The sequence below is a fragment of the Cavia porcellus genome, unplaced genomic scaffold (genome assembly GCF_034190915.1).
Source record: "Cavia porcellus strain 051 isolate PalLab524CR breed Dunkin Hartley unplaced genomic scaffold, mCavPor4.1 scaffold_9, whole genome shotgun sequence".
In the NCBI taxonomy this organism is placed as follows: Eukaryota; Metazoa; Chordata; class Mammalia; order Rodentia; family Caviidae; genus Cavia; species Cavia porcellus.
Window position 1 is genome coordinate 48,309,737 of NW_026947492.1, and position 19,045 is coordinate 48,328,781.

Sequence of the window (19,045 nt, forward strand, 5' to 3'; positions counted from 1 at the left end):
TTTAAAAAAGGAAACATATTTTGAAAGCTCTGAATGGCATTACCATTTGATTTTCCTGAAAAGAGCATGAAGCAATTGGACCTTTGGAGATGTGCTAAGCCAATTAGCAGTCCAAGCAAATCCCCTGAATTGGGGACCGTCAGTTATTTAAAGAACATGAATAAAGGGTTATCTAGATACTTATGACTAGCAACTATTGCAATTGCATGTAATATTTATGTAGAGCTTTTTTTATTAGTACATGCTTATTGTATACAATTACATTCATTGTGGGGAGTTTGTTCACATGTATAACAGATATTCTTTGTTTTAATCCCCTTCTCTGTCCTTCCCTCCCTCGCCCGTTCCTTTATCTTTTGGTTCCCTTCCTATTTCCAAAAGTTCTCTCTTTCTGTTTCCTATTAGATATCTTTCATTCTGTTCTTTGATTTATTTATACTTTGGGTTTCTCATATATGAGAAATCATATAATATTTAACACATTCATGATGGGGCCATAATTCATATGCCAGGTGGCTTGAACCACAGGTGGTACATGCATGAGTATTTCATCACATGGATTTTTATTAATTTAATTACTAAAAAGATACATAAAATGGATTAGATCCACTTGTACCACCAGTGGTATAAGCTGCCTGGCAGGCGTGCACCACTGGTAATTGAAGTGGGCAGGAACTTGTTGAATTTGCATCTATTTCACCTGTCATTAATGTCTCAGAGTGTATCCATTTTTGTATAAATATCTCAAGTATACCCTACTTTGTGAGAGAGGTGTCTAAATACCACATTTTTATCCATTCACATGTTGATGGACATACTATAGGGTGCTTCCAAGATTTAGCTATTATGAGTTGTGCTAAATCTTTCCATTTTTGGATATTCTCTTCCATCTTCTTTTTCAGATTACTATGGTTTTTGTTGAAGAGGTCTTTTTCTTCCTTGCTATGATATATTTCTAAGAACTTAATTTTTCTCAATGCTATTAAGAATGGTATTTTTTTGTAATTTCTTTCTCAATGAGTTCATTATTGGTGTACAGGAACACTACTGATTTTTGTTGTTGTTGTTGTTTGTTTTTTGAGATAGGGTTTCACCATGCCTTTCAGGCTAGTTGTGAACTCACTTTGTAGCCCAGGCTGGCCTTGAACTCACAGACATCCTCCTGCTTCAGACTCCCAAGAGCTGGGATTACAGGTGTGCACTATTATACTCACCCTAATTTTTATATGTTGATTTTGTATCCCATGTAAAACTTTTGAAAGATAATTCATTAAACTTGTTTTATGTATAGCTCTATTACTCTGTAGGTAGACATGTCTGGGGTTATAGAATTATTTTCTGGTGTTATCATTTTGAATAATTAAGATCTTACCAAATGTCTTAGTCTTTATATATCTAGGTTTCTCTCTTAATAAGTTTATTGTCATTTCTGTACCTCTATAGGGCAACAACATATTTAGTAATATGGAAAAGTATTTTAAAAGATATTAGTGTTAGATTTGTAGGTATGCGCCCACTTCATCTCCCACTAGAACTCCAAGGTCGTCTCCTCTGGTTGACACTTGCCTCGCCTATTTTCACCAGTGCGTCAGCAAAATGCTACGATGTTATACTTGAGTTTTAATGGAAAAAATCTTGTGTCATGGGAAATGTACAACTCTTATTAATCAGAATGAAAACAAGAACTGTTTCTATGCTTCTGGGAACAGTTCATATCTATTTTTCATGACTCTGCCAGTACTAGTAGAGTACTGTATTCTCAACAAATGTTGGAAAGGTCAGTTACTATAACATATACAAGGCATGCTATGTTTCTTTGACTTAAAAGCTGTTACATTAGAAGCTACCAAATACTCTCAGGTTAACTTGGTAAAGAACTCTTAATGGCTAACTGAGAGTTTACACATTTCCCTGTTTCTTTATGGGTATCTTTCTAAAATAGCTTAAACAGTTGCTTCAAGGAGTTGAGGAGTCAAACAAGGAAGCAGACATGAAGTAATCAAAAGAATGATAAAACTGATTACCATGAAAAAGTGCAGTTTTATGAAAGTATATACCAGGGACACCTAACTCAGTTCTTAAAAATCTCACTCATAGAAACAGAGGAATAGGAGAGGGAGGAGAGAGGGAGGAGAATGAAAAGAATTACATGCAGGTACCCTCTAAGATGGATGTAAACACTATGTACAAAAACGTACTAATAAAAAATAGGAAAATATTTTTATTTTATTTCTTCCAACTCTGATGAACTAAGAACTCCATGCCTCTCACTAAGGAAACCAGTCACTAAAGCACTGATGAACAGTGTGGATTTTACTGAGAAATGTGGGAAGGACAGAGGGAATTAGCTGCGTACTATACAGCAAACAACTTAACAAAAATTCTTATTAAAACTTTCCCATCTGAAATGAGGATGTAGCCCAGTGGGCAGCATGTTTGTATTGTATATTTGAGGCCCTAGGTTTGATGCCAGCTGCGAAAAAAAAATTATAGCTTCCTTCCTGATCTTTAGGTTAATGGAAGAATTCCTTTTGTTATAGTTATTGGCACTTCATATCCATGTCAGCATCAACTCAGATACCTCAGACTGAGCTGACTGAAGTAGAGAAGTACAGCCAGCAGGTTAGAAGGTAGCTTCTTATTAAGATTTAGCCAGCTTAGAAAATGAGGATAGCAACAGCTGGCAGAGATTGGACATGATGCACAGAAGGCAATGGCAGTAAATGACAAGATGAGAGGCAGGACAAGAATGTCAGACCTTATCTAAGAGAGGAGGGCTGGCAAGCCAGCCTCCCCTGCACAGGCCTCCAGGGCATCAGGCCAAGAGACCAGACACACAGGCGCCAAGTAATCTATCAACTCATTCAGTTGCACCTCCTATACTGCTATCTACTTTTTCCTAGTGCCTACAATTTGTGGGAGATAGGTGGCCCCTTTCTCTATCCTGTCCTGTCTAGCTTTTAGACTGTAAAGTAATTACACTATCTACCAGTTTCTCTAGTCTTGTATCCAACTCCCATCACTTAGCCTAGCAAACAAGAAACCTACAACTTAACTGCATTTATCCTTCTTGGAACACATTAAGAAGTTTGTAAAAAAAATTGTCCAGATGTGGTGGTACACACCTATAATGTGAGCAACTCAGAAGCTGAGGCAGGAGGACTGACATGAGTCTGAGGCCAACCTGGGCTATGTAGCAAGCTCAGGATAAGCTTGAACTACAGAGTGAAACTTTGTCTTTAAAAGAAAAAATGACTGTAAGAAATAAATGCCTTACCATGTCTCAAGTGGTATTTGTCTATGTCAAACAAGCAACATGAACTGTTTTGTTGGAATATTTTACTGGCTTTTCTACCATAATCAATTGAATATCTAATTTAGTTCTTAGATCTAGACACTTATCACCTATACTTGCATATTTACACACTGTATTTCCCCTTTCTTCTTAAGTGTACTATGTTTTAGATTATTTCATATTTTTTGACTACATATCCAAATTATGAATGTCACTTTGAATTCCATATTTCAGGGTCCTAGTTTTCCCATTAAGTATATATATATATATATATATATATATATATATATATATATATATATGGGGGGATTCAGGCAAAATAATAATAACCTAAAATACAAAGCTATGTATACATTTGACTTCTCTTGTGCAGGAACAAATGTAACATGGAATCCCAGGCTATTTTTTCCATCTACAAAACAGTTTGACTATTTCAGAAGAAATAATTCCATATTCACAAGGTAACTAAAAGTCCAGAACACCTCAAAGAAACTTCCAAAAAGTTGATCATCCCCTTCCTTGTGCTAACTCTGTGCTTGCTCATCTGTTGCACTGATACGCCTTTAATTCATAACATTTTTCTTGTGAGTCTGGAGGCTCCTGAAGGTTGGAAGTTGTGATGTTCATGTTAAACATTTTGTATTGGGACTACAGTGCAATGGAAAATAAAAAGTGAAAGTTCATTCTGTACTTGTGATCAATAGTAATAATCTTTTATCTTCATCATGGTCACTTGTGAGTTCTTCATGTTCTTCACTCTGAGCATGTACCCAGTCCATTTCTTAAGTTTCATTTGAGACAGGGTCTCCTTAATTGCTAAATTCTCAGGCTAGGATTAAACTTGTGATTATCCTGCCTCAACTCCCTAGAGTGTTGGGATTGCAGGTGTGAGCCACCATGTCTAGCCTTTTACTTTTGACAATTTTATTCTGACTGGAGCAGTGAAGAAATAAACCACCATTTTAAAAAACTCTATAACTACAAATATTTATAAAACACTTTCTAGAAAATATTAATGACTTTCACCTGGGTATTTTGAGATCCACAAGTCTACAGTTGAATAGCTGATCAATAAGCACCAAATTTTCTTCTTCCAGTTCATGAATAGTATTTTCTAATTTTTCAACTTCCTTCCTGTGAATTTCAATCTGTTCTCAAGAAAATAAAAAAGAGAATGGATATTGCTACTATTTGATTTAGTTCTATAAAATCTATAGCAAATTCAACTCCTGCAAGTGCATTTGCCTGAGGAAAAGATCTATAATGTATTTATTATTATGTTAGCTTTGTCTTTCCTGGCAATTTATCAGAATTTGTTTCATGGTAAGGCAGTTGCAATAGGAGAGTAGAAGCTGTCCTCCTATGCTTCAAAAACTCTCATAAACTTATATGTGAATCAGAGGAAGAAATAAGAAAACAAAGCTAATAAATTTACCAACATGATATACTGGTAGCTGAGGGTAATTACAAACAATATAATAAAAAAATCTAACATTTGGATAATGCTATAGTATAGTATTTTTTAAAATAGAGGTATATAGAATTTTCATTTGCCGGACTTCCGAAAGAACATGGCAGATAGATAGCAGCAGCTATGGAGGCTCTCTGAGATACCCCGCTTAGAATCCAGGAATGCTGTAGTACGAGGAATTCTAAGCAAGGGGAAATACACCCTGCTGACCCAGGAATGAACTAAGCTAAGCGAAACCAACTGGAAATCCAATCATGGTGCTATAACAGGAACAGATAAAATCTCAGCTTGGAAGCTAGAACCTGCACCACTGGAAGCCGCGATCTGAATTTCCTGCTGCTGCCGCTGCATCCAAATCTGCAGGGCAGGTAGAGAGTTGCACGAAAGTTCTGAGAGTGGGAATCTTCGAATGGAGTTGAGAGCAGGACTAGCAGGGAGCCCTACATCAACTTGCAGTGAGTGAGGAGAATGGGGACCCTTTCATAGAGTAGGAAGTTCCAGCAAAGGACATACTGGGACCAGGCAGACTTGCCAGAACAGGGCGCTGCAGTGACTTCAGTCACATATTCCCCTCTCAAGTGGGATTGGTGGGGAGAGCCTGGCCTGCGTGATGCCACTGACTTAGACCCAGTAGGTGAGTCCAACATAGGTCCCAGCGCCTGGAGGTGCACCCTAGTGGTGAAACCTTCCATAGGTTGACCTGGAGGGGTGGGCCCAACAGAGGCTGCCCAGGTCTGTGGCTCTCTACTACACTGCAGTGGGTGGGAACACCTAGCTGGCGCAATTCAAACAAACTATAACCAAAAACAGAGAAAAAAATTGGGCCTCCTACATTCGTTTGTATAGAAGGAACAAAAAGCATGGGAAGAGGAAGGAACAAGAAAGAGTCTTCAATCCCCAATCCTGAGAACACTGATCCAGAAAAGGGAAATGCAAAGGAAGACAGAAAACATGCAATATCCGACACAGCACCAACAGACATAAAGTGGTATCTCCAGAGCCTCATAGACGAGTTTAAAAATGAAGTATTTAATGAAATAAAGCAAGAGATAAGTAGAAATAGTTAGAGAAATGCTAAGCACTGCCCAAGAAAAAACAGATGGTGGAATGGAAGAACAGAAAAAAAGGGGAGAAAACATAGAATGTTTGGATGGAGAAAACATAGAATATGTGAAGCAGGTTCAAAGAGATTACCAGGAAACTAAAAACTCTATTGAAAGCTGGCATAACAGCTTGAAAGAAACTAAGGATAGATTTTCTGAACTGGAGGACAGATTTGTAATGTGGGAGCATGAAATGAAAAACTTCTTAAAAATAACAAGAAAACAAACAGCAATAATACAAAGGCTTGAAGATGATAAGAGGATCTACAACCTAAGAATTAAGAACATAAAAGAAGAAGTAGGGACACAAACAAATGGACTACAAAAGCTATTCACAGAAATAATCCAGGAGAATTTCCCTAATTTAGCAAAAGGTAAAGATACTCAGATGTATGAGGCATACAGGACCCCAGCCACCTACAACCCAAACAGAGCTACACCCAGGCATATAATAATCAAAATTCCAGAAATCCAATATAAGAACAGAATATTAAAAGCTGTCAGAGACAAGAAACAGATCACTTACAAGGGAACACCCATCAGAATTATAGCAGACTTCTCGGCACAAACCATCAAATCACAAAGAGTGCGGGGGGAAATAATTCAAGCTTTGAAAGATAACAACCTCCAGCCAAGATTGATATATCCTGCACAACTGTCCACAAAATTGATGGAAAAACAAGGTGCTTTCAGGATAAAGAGGAACTAGGGGAATTTGCAACCACCAATTCAACTCTACAGAGAATACTGCAGGATATTCTAAAAAAGGAAAATACCAAGACTTCAGAAACAGTGGCAAAGAGGCCACAATGAATGGAGCAGAAAGAGAAATGAAGAAGACAAACTGACAACAAACGACAGAAAAAGAGCTCAACAGAAGTGAGGCAGAGAAGATTGGATGGTAGGAACAGCTATTTTGGAGAAAACAAGACATCATAATAGCTAGTGCTGATTTAGTATCATTTTGCTTTGAAGTCCCATCAAGCTTTTATTCTTCTGTCTCCATTGGTCTTAACAGTTTGTATCTTATTGGATTTTATTATATGTGATAATATAAGCAAAACTTTTATAGACAAGGAGATTATACAGAAACCGTTGTTCATTTTCTGATAGTTGGTTCTAAATACCCTGTAATACTGTCATTCTCTTGGATGGTTTTACATTGTCTTGATATGTTTGGTGCTACAGTATACGAAGTTATACTCAAAGACTTCAAGGAGAGAGACATTATGGTAACTAATTTTATGTCGGGATGTCTTGTGGTGAAACACTATTTTGCTTAAATGGTTAGGCTTTGACCTACACTGTTTTGTTGTTATGCCCTCTTTTATCTCAGTCTCCTTTTTTTATTATTTACTTTTTTATTTTTTTCTTTTTAATTAAGGGAGAAATAAAAAAGCAGGATATATTATTATCGTAACCCACTTTGATTTCCTATTAACTTGATCTGAAACCCTGTATAGCCCTCACCATCTTGCTTTGACTGATTTTCCTCTATTCTGCTTTGCTTGACAGTACGAAGTTTGAAAGTATAGGCAACAACTGGAAAGACAATAAGATTCATTATGACTCCCATTCCGATTGACTATTATCTTCTTTTAAAGCCCTGTAATGTCTCCAATGTTTTGGTTTTATTCTTTACTGTTTTGTTCAATTTTATTATAACTGATGATATAGGCAATTCTTTTTAAGATAGCAAGAGGCAGTATGATAACCATTGTTAATCACCTAGTATTTTGTTTTTACATTATCTATTATGTTCATCCTTTTGATTTGACTGACTCTGTTCTGTTATGTCACATTTGGTTTTACTCTCTTCAAAAAAAAGTAATAAGAACTGTGGGAGTAATAAAACCCAAAATGTGTAATTGTCATTGTACAAAAGAGAGGAAAAGAAAGTGCTCTAAAGAATATTACCGCACGTATATTTAAGTGTATAAGATAGAGAACCATATTACCGAGTTTTGTTGGATCATTGAAGAAAACTGTTTCCAGTCTCACTGTTTGAAAGTCCACTTTATATGCTTTAATTTTGTAACTTGAACAACTATTTCTTACATAACAATATGTAATCTATTAACTAGTGATTTCCTATTGTTTATTTTTTCTGAAATTCTGTATAACTTGTACCCTATTTCTGCTTTTTTTCTTTTTCTCCTTAATAAAAAAAGAATTTTCATTTGCCTTTATAATACAATTTTGTTCTGAGTGATAATGTAGTTTGAGAAATGTCAGCTAGATGAAAGATTATTTATTCATTTAATTGTATGCTTACTGTATGCTAGAAACTGTATCACACTTCGGAAAAAAATGAACAAGATACTAACCTAGGACAGCGATGATGAACCTTTTAGAACTTTCCATATTACAAACATCCCACTGCATCACAGAAACCATGAATTTGCTACCACTGATCTAGGACCTCTTAGCCTGGTATGAAAATGGTGATGAAAATGGAAAATGGTCTGATAAAAACCATGTTGGAAGCTTTTCAGCTGCTGTGGGAGGAGACATCTGATATCTGTCAGATGTCAGAATAAAGCAGCGAATGGAAGAAATAGCACCACATTTGAATCTTGAAAGACAAGTAATGATTCCCGAGGCAGAAACAAGAAAGTCCCTTTTGCATGGAACCACATGTCTAAAATCACAATTATTTTGATGTGGACACAAAGTACAAGTGGGGGGAAATAGGAGAGAAACAATTAGGGAAGGGATAAATTCTAAAGGACCTCATTTTTAAATAATGATAGGTCATTGCTAGATATAGGACACTTAGTGTTTACTGAATAAATATGACCAACACAACATGAACAAAACCTACTTATGTTGATGACAGTTCTCATCAGTTCCTGCGAAGTACATTTTGGTAACTTGTTTAAAGTAGGCTTGACAGTGGAAGGGATATATGGAAGACTCTTAAAATAGAACTCCCAACTCACATTTTTGCCAGGCCAGAAAGTGATCATGGGGTGAGAGCAAGATGATGTAAAAATTAGAACTAACAGTACAAAATGGAAGGCAATAGAGCCAGATGTGGTGGCACACACCACTACTCCCAGCACTTGGGAAGCAGAGGCTGAAACATCTCTGTGAGTTCGAGGTCTGTTTGGGCCACATAGTGACTTCAAATCCAGCCTGGACAACGTAGCAAGATCCTGTCTCCAAAAAGACTCCTTCCCCCCAGAAAAGAAAGTAATAGGCTGGTGAAAAAAATAGACAAACAGGAGGAAGTAATGAATTTTGAAGGAATGAAGTAAATTTTAAAAGTTACAGGGGTTTAGATTCAATATACCTTGTCAGGAGATGCCACAAATGCAACTGAGATGAATATTTAAGAAACAACTAACATTTTCTGCTTTGTTACTGAAGTAGCTGTATTTTGGAATCTTGAAGTGTTTGGTATATTACTGTATGCATATCTCTATCACATAAGTCATTAATTAAAAGTATGAATTCTTTTTTGCTTTGTTTTGCTTTTTGAGAGAGAATCTTGCTATGTGGTCCAGGATGGTCTTGAACTTGCTCAAGCCGACCCTGAACTCACAATCCTCTTGCCCTAGCCTCCTAGAGTATGGTATTATAGGCATGTACCATCAAGCCTTGGCAAGTATAGGAATTTTTTATATGTACAACGCTCTGAGCTAGACACTGAAAGATATAGATGAATAAGGCATGACACCCTCCCTCAAGACCACTTAGCTTCAGTGAACAAAACTACGACTATAATATATAACATTACCAGTGTCCTAGAAAAGGTTCAAAGACTGCTGGTAGCTTAGAGTTGAAAGAAAAAGCATGTTACTTACTGCCTCAAATAATTTACCAAAAATCATTTAACTCCATAATACTAAATTAAAAAGCTAAGGATTGGTGTTTTAGGATCTCTTGTGTTGTGAGACAATTAACTTGATTACAAGCTTGGGTACCTTAAGAAAAAAGTTTATCATTTTTTAAATGTTAAAAACAAGAAAGAAGTTATAGTTAGAGATTATAAACAGAGAAAAAAGAAATATTTAGAAATATGTGACCTAGGGATTTGACATGCATGAAAGGCAGCACACATAGTTCATGGTCCCTATCCAAAGTGAGACTGAAGTTCCTTTTTTTTTTGGTCTTTTTTGAGACGGGTCTCGCTATGCAGTTCAGGCTGGCCTAGACTCACTTTGTAGCCCAGGCTGGTCTCGAACTCCCAACGATCCTCCCACCTCAGCCTCCCGAGTGCTGGGATTACAGGCGTGAGCTACCATGCCTGGCAAGACTGAAGTTCCTTTGCAGAGTTATACCCAAATGTCCAGCTGAGGGTACCCTGCCTCACCGCCTCCCTACTTAGAGTTGTTCAGTGATGTTCTTACCAGTTTCTTTTCCCCTGTCAGGCTTTGAAATGTTAGGAAAATAAAAACTAGTTCTTTTTCATAGTCACATAAATATCTTTAGATTTTGGGGATAAGAAAGTGAAAAGGAAAAGGTGAAAGATCACTTTCTTCCATATACTTAAGAAATGTATGAAATTGGGAAAAATAACTTAGTTAAGACTAGTGTAAGTCAGGGGCCTAGGATCCTGAGTTAAACACGTATTCTCAAATTTTTTTTTTTCTTAAAGACTCACTTGAAGAGCCTTGTGCCTCTTCATAATTAACACTTTGATTGCTAGCTTCCTTGAATCTTTTTGTTTAGTTTCTCTGGCTTCCCATATATTGAGCTAATCTATGTCATTTGAAAACTCCAGTTTTCTTCATTTTCCTAATAAGCATGTTAAATAAAACCAGATAATGAAAACCATGCAATAGTACATCTCTCCGTATGCTTCACAGAGATCCAAATTTTTGGTTATTGTTGACAATTAAATAGAGAAATATTTTCAATTGCATTATTAAATATCCTTTGTTACTCCTAAGTCTTTCCCAAATACACTGAATGACATACATTTTTCTGTTTCTGGGCAATTTCTAATTCTTTTGATAATACTTCTAGCCAGAAATATTTTTCATTAATTTTATAAGTAAATTTAATAAAACCAAAATGAATATTTATTGAAATAAAGAGCAATTAAGTCTACTGAATTTACTTAAAATTATTTATCCTTTATTACTAAGCTCTTTCTTTGCCCATGATTCAATTACATTTTTATTTTCATTGAATTATGAGAATTTTTTTTAAAAATTAAGAATAATTTGTAGCTTTAGCAGGAACAATCAATGTTGCATTATCTATCAAATGCAAATTTTTATAGTCAATTTCCCTAAGCCTAAAATCTACAACACCTTATGAAATTAAGAGTTGAGTCATTATAGGATTACTGTTTTACTTAATGAAAGTATAAAATTTCTCCTTCTCTATTAAGTTGGACATTTCTGGGGACAGTATGCACTCTTTTTCACCATGACTTTAGAGACAAATCTGGATGAGAAAGGGAGTCTTCCAGGGACTGAGGCTGTGCCTATTCTTTAATACTTGTTCTCATTTTAAATTGTTATTAAATTTGTAAGATTCCCTAGAAATGTTTTGTTTTATCAATGAACTTATCTGTGTTATAAAAATCTGTCAGTCTTCCCTGTGCTATAAAAACCAGTGAGCATCAGTCCCGAAGGGAGAGGGAAAAAGCAGTTAATCTGCAATTCTGCCTAAGGACTGAGAGGCACATAAACTAGGACTAAAACTTTTACTTTTTGAGAGTTTCAGGGTTACATCTAGACCAGTTTTTGCTAGGCAAGCATTCTATCACTGAGCCACATTCTATGCCAATAAATCTATACCAGTTTTTGAACCCAGAGGTAAGTGAAGGTCAGTTTCTCTCTGGAAAGGTCCTGGGGAGGAGAAACTCGCTGTTCTGGAGACTTGGTCCTACAATTCAGCAGCCACAGAGCAAAGAACTGTCTTGGACCCAACACTGTTGTAAACTGTGTTATTTCTCTGGGACAGAGCAGTGGAGAAGGGACAGAAGAGCGACTCCAAGCATGGCCCAAGGACTAAATCCTAAACAGCTCAGGTGTAGAAAGACAATTAAAATCAGAAGCTTTCCCAGGGTGGATCTCTAATCCTTGGCAAAACATGTCTCCAGACACAAAAGATGTGATTGTCTCCAACTACACTGTCAAGCAGAAAAACCAATGATCAAAGAATCTCAATTGCAATTTTGACTATTCTTTCTCTTTCTTACAGTATGATACTAGTTGTGAAATAGCATCATAATCAATGCTTCCCTCTGGATTCAGTTTAGGCTCTGGAGAGTAGGTAGGCCATGTGCAGGTGCAAAAAAATATTAAGCCATTCTCTTTCAATATGTGAGGGTTGGACATTTTCCTGTGCTTAAGAATTCATTCCAAAACAGTAAGATTTTAACACTGAGTATCCTATCTCCATCCAAATATCTCAGTGGAACCTCCAAGTGATACGGGGCATATAATATAGGGACCTCCAAGTGATCTAAATAATATACAGGAAGTAAAACTCCCAACCTGCTATATGTCTGACAGGCTGAATTCGTGTTCTCTAAAATTGAAGAATGAATTCTAAGAACAATGCAGATTAAGAGTAGAAAGCATTTGTTGAGAGAAAGAAAGCTTCTGTCTAAAAGGGACAGAAGGAGATGTTGTTAATACCACTGAAAGCATATACATTTTAAAACTGCCTGTTTCCTAAACTAAGGATACTCAGTCACATAAGAAACAAAAGAGGGGAAGCTGACAGTGACATTTCTATCTCGAGTATCTGGGTAGATGTGAAAAGGAAATGGAGGAGGAAGAAGTTTAAGGGTGCATTAAATGAGTACTGCCGTGGATGCGTTGAGTCTGATGTCTTTTTTTTTTTGTCTTTTTGAGATAGCCCAGGATGGTCTTGAACTCACAATAGTCCTCCTGCCTCAGCCTCCCCAGTTCTGGAATAACAGGCATGTGCCACCACACTCGGCTCATGTCTTTAGGACATACATGTGGAAATATCTAATGGGAAAATAAAACGCAAGTCCAGAGCTGAGGAAATACTAACTGAAGATGTATACTTACAGTTATGAAGGATTAACTAGCTAATGAGACTTACATGTACTGTAGTATGAAGTGAGTTCTCCCCAAAAGTACTGAGTTTTGTTTCATAAATAGCACTGAAGAATAGGCTGAGTGCCTACTACCATGGATGTAAAGAGACCTTCAAGAAGTAGGAGGGCAACTGGGACAGGTAAGTCTAAGGCACCACTGTACTCAGGATCCAGAAACAGGATTCTGGACTCTTACCCTCGAGGTGGCATACAACAAACCTGTCTGAGTAGCACAAAAACATCTCCTTAGAAAGGCCCCTTTTTATGTTCCTGAGCACCTGTGGACCTACTAAAGAGTCAGTTACTGAAAGATTTTAATCAGAAGACTACACGACAAGGGTTGTGTTTTAAAAAGCTGTCTCTGAGGTAAGGTAAAGGAGAAGAGAAATTTCTGAGCTGGAAGGAAAATCATAAAATAGAAGGATCTGTGTAAGAGATAATGAGGGCCTGAATTAGGCAATGACAACAAAGGAGAGGTGGTACGAAGTAGAACTGAAGATTTAGAGGCCTTTTAGATTGGGAAATAAAAGGGCATTTCTAAGATAATCCCAGATTTCAGGCTTGGGAGATCCTTCCTTGGGACAAAGAACATAAAAGGAAGCAGTCTGGGAAAAGGGGAAAGATGAATTTAATTTAGGAGGTTGAGTTGTCTGTGGTGCATCGGGGGGAGCCGCACAGCTGTTTGTTCAGTATCTGGGTTTGGAACATGGCAGTGAGATCAGTTTCAGTCCAGGGCTTTTCTGCCCAACACAATTATCCTCAAGACAATTCTTCCCTGGTATATGAGGCAGTACATTGTTTCCTGTTTTTCCCATATTCAGTTTACTATCTTGTTTTGCTGCAGCAAACTGGAAAGTAAATTTCTGAGGAATATAGAGAAATATTCGGAGCTCTCACATTTCCAAGAAGAGCTGTGTTTTGCCCTTCATCTACTCTTGCTGAGTACAGGATTCCAAGTTGAAAATGCTCTTCCATCTTCACACTTGCTACTGAAAAATTGGATGCCAGCTTGGATTTTATTTCTTTGCAGCTAGCATGTTCTTTACCCCACTACTTTGATAGAACATTTTAGAATTTTCCTTTTGTGTTAGTGTTCTAAAAACTGATGCCTTTTTCAGCCCACAGAAAACTTCTTCTATAATTTCATTGATGATTTCCTGCCCTTTATGTTTTTCTTTCTGGAATTATTACTCTTTGTATATTATATATCTTACATTAGTACTCTATATCTCTTATCCCTTCTCCGTCTTTTTGTTATTATCTTCTCTATTCTGAGTGATTGTTCTCCACTTATTTTTAAAAAGTTTTTACTCTTTAATGTTTTGATATTGGGGATTAAATTCAGGACCTCCATATAGCTATATTCTCCAGTCCCACCTCTTTTCCTTTCTTTTTAAAATTTTTTTTTATTTTAAAGAGGGTAAAATTAAACACAAAACAGAACATAAGAAAGCAATGTAATAGACATAAATTTCAAAGCAAGACTATCAGAAATCTTCACTATCTATCACATTGTCTCTTGTTTTCTTCCAAATAGTTGCCCATATCTTTACATACAGAAAATTCACATGAAATAACATAGTATTGAACTGATCTGAACAAGATGAGGAAGGCATTTTAGATCTTCAAGATCAGACAACAGGGAAGTCAACAATGGCTGTAATGGTGTCTCTCATTCTCTGCAAAATAACTATCCATACCTTCATGTATGTTGAAATTAAACAAAACAAAATAGGCTAAAATCACTCTGAACAAAGAATAATAGTATTGCTTGATTTCACATCATGATGCTACAGAATCAGCACTGGGTACGGTCGTGTCTCTTTTTCTTTAAAGTAGTTGTTCATTTCATCATGCATTATATGATCCATTCTCATAAATTGTTTATAGGTTCTACGCATGCATGAGACACTACATGTATTTCTATTCTTTCTGTATTAGAGGGAAAAACAAAACAAAGCAAGACAAAACAAAACAAATACCTATAAAAACATGAAATGAAAAAAGTCATATAAAACCACAGTACAAGGTGATTTAAAATGATTACTGTGTTGTCTCTTGCTATCTTTAATAGAACTGTCTATATCATCAGGCATAGTATAATTGAATATAGCAGTACATAACAATATTAATAAAAACAAAACATTGTACACACTGTAAAACTTGAAAAGGTGATAATCAAACCAGAGCAGGTATCCTAGTGAATCTTGTCATCTTCAATGTAGTTATCTATACTCTCAGACTTGATACTAGCAATCATAATAGATTTGAATAAAATCTGTCAATACAAAACAGCAATCTAACAAACCATGACTGATCTTAGTTGATCTTAGACTCAACTAAGATCAGTCATGGTTTGTTAGATTGCTGTTTTGTAGACTCAACTAAGATCAGTCATGATAAAAGTGTAAGTTATACAGAACTTCAGATTAAGTTAATAGGAAATTAAGGATGATTATCATACTATATCCTGCTATTTTGGGCATAGCTGTCTGTGTCCTCCAATCTAGTACAAGTAGACAAACTGGAACAGAAAATAATCCATCTAAACAGAGGAGTGTAACTAATGTGGGTTTTAAGTCCTGATACACTATTAACAATATCCTCTGCCTTTTTTTTTTAGACTATTCCTCCCCTTTCACTCCCACAGGATGCACTGTGCATTTTGGGTCCCACCAACTCCCTCAGTTTTTAGATGAGGCGGGGGGCAACCTGCTATTTACTTAAGTGGTTTTGAACCTTCTCATTCCTGGACTTGATCTCAAGTTGTATTCCTTTACCTACAAAAGCCTCAAAGTTTTCCTTCATTATAGCTAAGTGGTTCTCTATTGCACATAAGTATCCTGTCTTTCCAACCTATCTGTAGGTGTTGGTCGAGTTGCCCCTATTTCTCTCTGGTTCCCTGTCACATAGAGCATTTTCTCATATTTGATTTTAATCCATAAACCCTTTTTTAGGTTAATTATATTTCCTATACAGAGCATCTCGGTGGACCCTACCTCCTGATCTACTCTTCCTATGTTCCTTTTTTCTTTCTTTTAAGTGTATGAAGGCCATCTATGTTAGAGATTATAGCCAACCTTTGCTGCCTCATTTCTGCTATGCTATTTTTCTGCCATTAGTTGTCTACTTTTCTCCTTCATTATACTTTCTGCTCCATTCATTAAGGCCCCTCTGCTACTGGTCCTGATATCTTGTGGTATTTTTTTCTCTCTCTAGAATGTCCTTCAGTATTCTCTGTAGGGTTGGATTGGTGGTCACGAATTCCCCAGTTCCTCTTTGTCATGGAAGCATCTTGTTTCTCCATTAATTTCTAGAGACAATTTTTCAGGGTACATCAATCTGGGCTGGAGCTTATTTTCTTTCAGGGCTTGGAATACTTTGCTCCAAGCTCTTCTTGATTTGATGGTCTGTGTTGAGAAAGTCTGCCGTGATTTTGATGGGTTTTCCTTTATAGGTGATCTGTTTCTTTTCTCTGATGGCTTTTAATATTCTGTTCTTGTATTTTGAATTTCTGGGATGTTGATTATTATATGTCTGAGTTAGCTCTGTTTTGATTGTAGGTAGCTAGAGTTCTGTATGCATCAGACACCTGAATATCATTTCCTTTTCCTATGCTTAGCAAGTTTTCCTTAATTATTTCTGTGAATAGCCTTTGTATTTCCTTTGTTTTTCTTCATTCACATTTTTTACTCTTGTTATAAACCTCATCTTTTAGCCTTTGTATTGTTATTGCCTGTTTCCTTGTTATTTTTATGAGATCTTTCCTTTCATGATCACACATTGCAAACCTGTCTTCAAGATTTGATAGTCTATCCTTAGTTTCTTTCAAGCAGTTTTGCCAGCTTTTAATGGAGTTTTTAATTTCTTGGTAATCTCTTTGAATCTGCTTCATGTATTCTAGATTTTCCTTATATTCTTCATCAAACATTTCTCTCATTTTTTTATGTTCCTCCATTCTTCCATCTGTGTCTTCTTGAGAGGTGCTTAGCATTTCTTTTATTAATCTACTTACATCTTACTTTACTTGAATATTTTTGAGCTCATCTATGAGGTCCTGAAGATATCTCTTTATGTCCACTGATGCCGTGTCTGATATTGCATGTTTGCTGCCCTCAGTCTCTTTTGTATTTATGTCTCCTGGATTCTCAGGGTTGGGGGCTGGGAGCTTTTTCTTATCTCTTTTTCTTATCATGTTTTTGGTTTCTTCCATACAGGTATATAGTGGAGGTCCCAGCCCCTTTCCTTATTGTTTATGATTTTTCTGAAGTGTGCTGGCTAGGAATTTATGCCCTCTCTAGTTTGCTGTTGGTCATTGAGGTGCAAGCAGGGGTGGCATATGCTGGAGGGGTCCAGGCCAGTCAACCTGCAGGGGCCTTCACTGCATTAGTGTGTGCTGTGTATATGGAATTGGTTTGGGATGACTTACTGGGTCCTGGCCAGAGGCATGACCCAGACCAAACAGATTCCATTAATCTGCTCTGGGAAGGGGGCAACCGACTGAAGTCACTGCTGTTCTTTGTTCCTGCTTGTCCTGCCCAATTCCAACATGTTATCCAGTTGGTCACCCCTTTCCCATGAGAGGATCTTATTCTGTGCACTAACCACATGTTTGTGCTTGTCTCCATGCTGGCTCTGGTCTCCACTGTGCTTGCCGAACTCTGACTTCAGTGCAACCATGGCTCTGGTGAATCACATGGCTCAGGTGACTCTGGCAAGTCATGGTGGCAGGAGTATGGGTGAATCCGGTGAGAGCACATTGGCTGCTAATCTTAGCTTCTCCGCTGGTAGCCCTGGGACTTTGTGTTTGACTAGCTCTTTTTCCTTCAGTTTCTTCCTGGGTCAAGAGGATCCATCTCCCTCTGTCCAGATCTCTCCAGGATGTTTTATTCCAGCATCTGAGTTCTCTCTCTCAAGGAGCCTCTGCATGCTGCTGCTTACTGATCTGACATCTTTGTGAGACTCCCTGGGATACTTAAGAATGGGAATATTATAGGTGCTGAGTTAGATAGAAATATTATAGACAGTCAGACAACACTAAGCGTTTGAGGGAGCCAGTGCAGAGGACCAGATATCTTGTGACCTGGAAACTAGGAAAACTGTCATCTCTTCTTTCTCTTGGGCAAAGCAGGGTGACAGTAGGCAGGGCTGCTGGGCCAAGGAACCCTGCCTGTGATGGCACTGTTTTTTTTTTTTTTTTTTTAAATTTTGAGACAGGGTCTTGCTAAGCTACTTGAGTTGGGCTAGAACTTGTGCTCTCCCTGTTCATTTTGTTTTCAGTGTTCTAAAAACTCAGGACTTTTTCAACCCATGGAAATGTTCTCCTATTACTTCACTGATGATTTCCTTCTTTCTGTTTTTTCGTTCTGGCAATGATGGGAAACACCACCACACCCTGCTTATTTGACTATTATTGTCTTAAATTACCTTATTCTCTAAATTACATGCTTTCTTAGATTTGCTATTAATGTATGCCCTTTCAAAACCCTGAACTTTTTCCACTTCTTTCAGGGAGTTTTTGGTACAGCTCTTTACTTTGTGTTAGTTTTATTTATTGCTTCTCTTCTGGGATGGTTGCACTTACATGCTTTGTGATCCTTGGTTGTCTATTCGTATGTGAGAAAGGTCTGAGGAATGGTGTGGGTTTTCTCTATCACCGTGTAAGTAGTTTTGTTTCCCTAAGAAGTTTTTACTCTGGCTGGGAACATGAATTATACATAATACATCATGGAAGGTGGACTGACAAACTGTACTTTAGATGAGAAGGCAAGAGTGGCATATTAGATTGTGGCCTCACAAATGCCATTGTAGGAAGGGCATTTTCCATAGAATTACTAGTGGTACATGAGTAACTTTAGTGTTTATCATGTAATTTGTTCAGTGCTCTCAGAGAACAGCTCTCTGGGTCCTAGTCCAAGAGTCTATTTTTGATTTATGTGAGGGAAATGGTAGTAGGTTCCAGGGAATACTTACCACTTCAGATCATCGTATGACATGCTTATTTTTGCTTCAGTGCCTATTTCTACCATTTACCATATACACAGACTCTCAGCAAGAATCTCCCAGGTTTCCACACACAGATTCAGTTTTTACATCCTCTGAAGCACTCTATGCCATCTGGACTAAATAATATTTGCTGGTTT

General features: G+C 37.1%; 1 protein-coding gene across 5 annotated transcripts in view; it reads right to left on the reverse strand.

Moving 5' to 3' along the window:
• The window catches only part of Ccdc83 (coiled-coil domain containing 83), a 54,372-nt gene that overhangs the window by 4,203 nt on the left and 31,124 nt on the right, over positions 1–19,045 (reverse strand). For all 5 annotated transcript variants that reach the window (XM_063256306.1, XM_063256307.1, XM_063256303.1 and 2 more), the window contains one exon: positions 4,322–4,443. In XM_063256306.1, the coding sequence (XP_063112376.1) occupies positions 4,322–4,443 (122 nt within the window). The remainder of the gene's footprint in view (positions 1–4,321; positions 4,444–19,045) is intronic.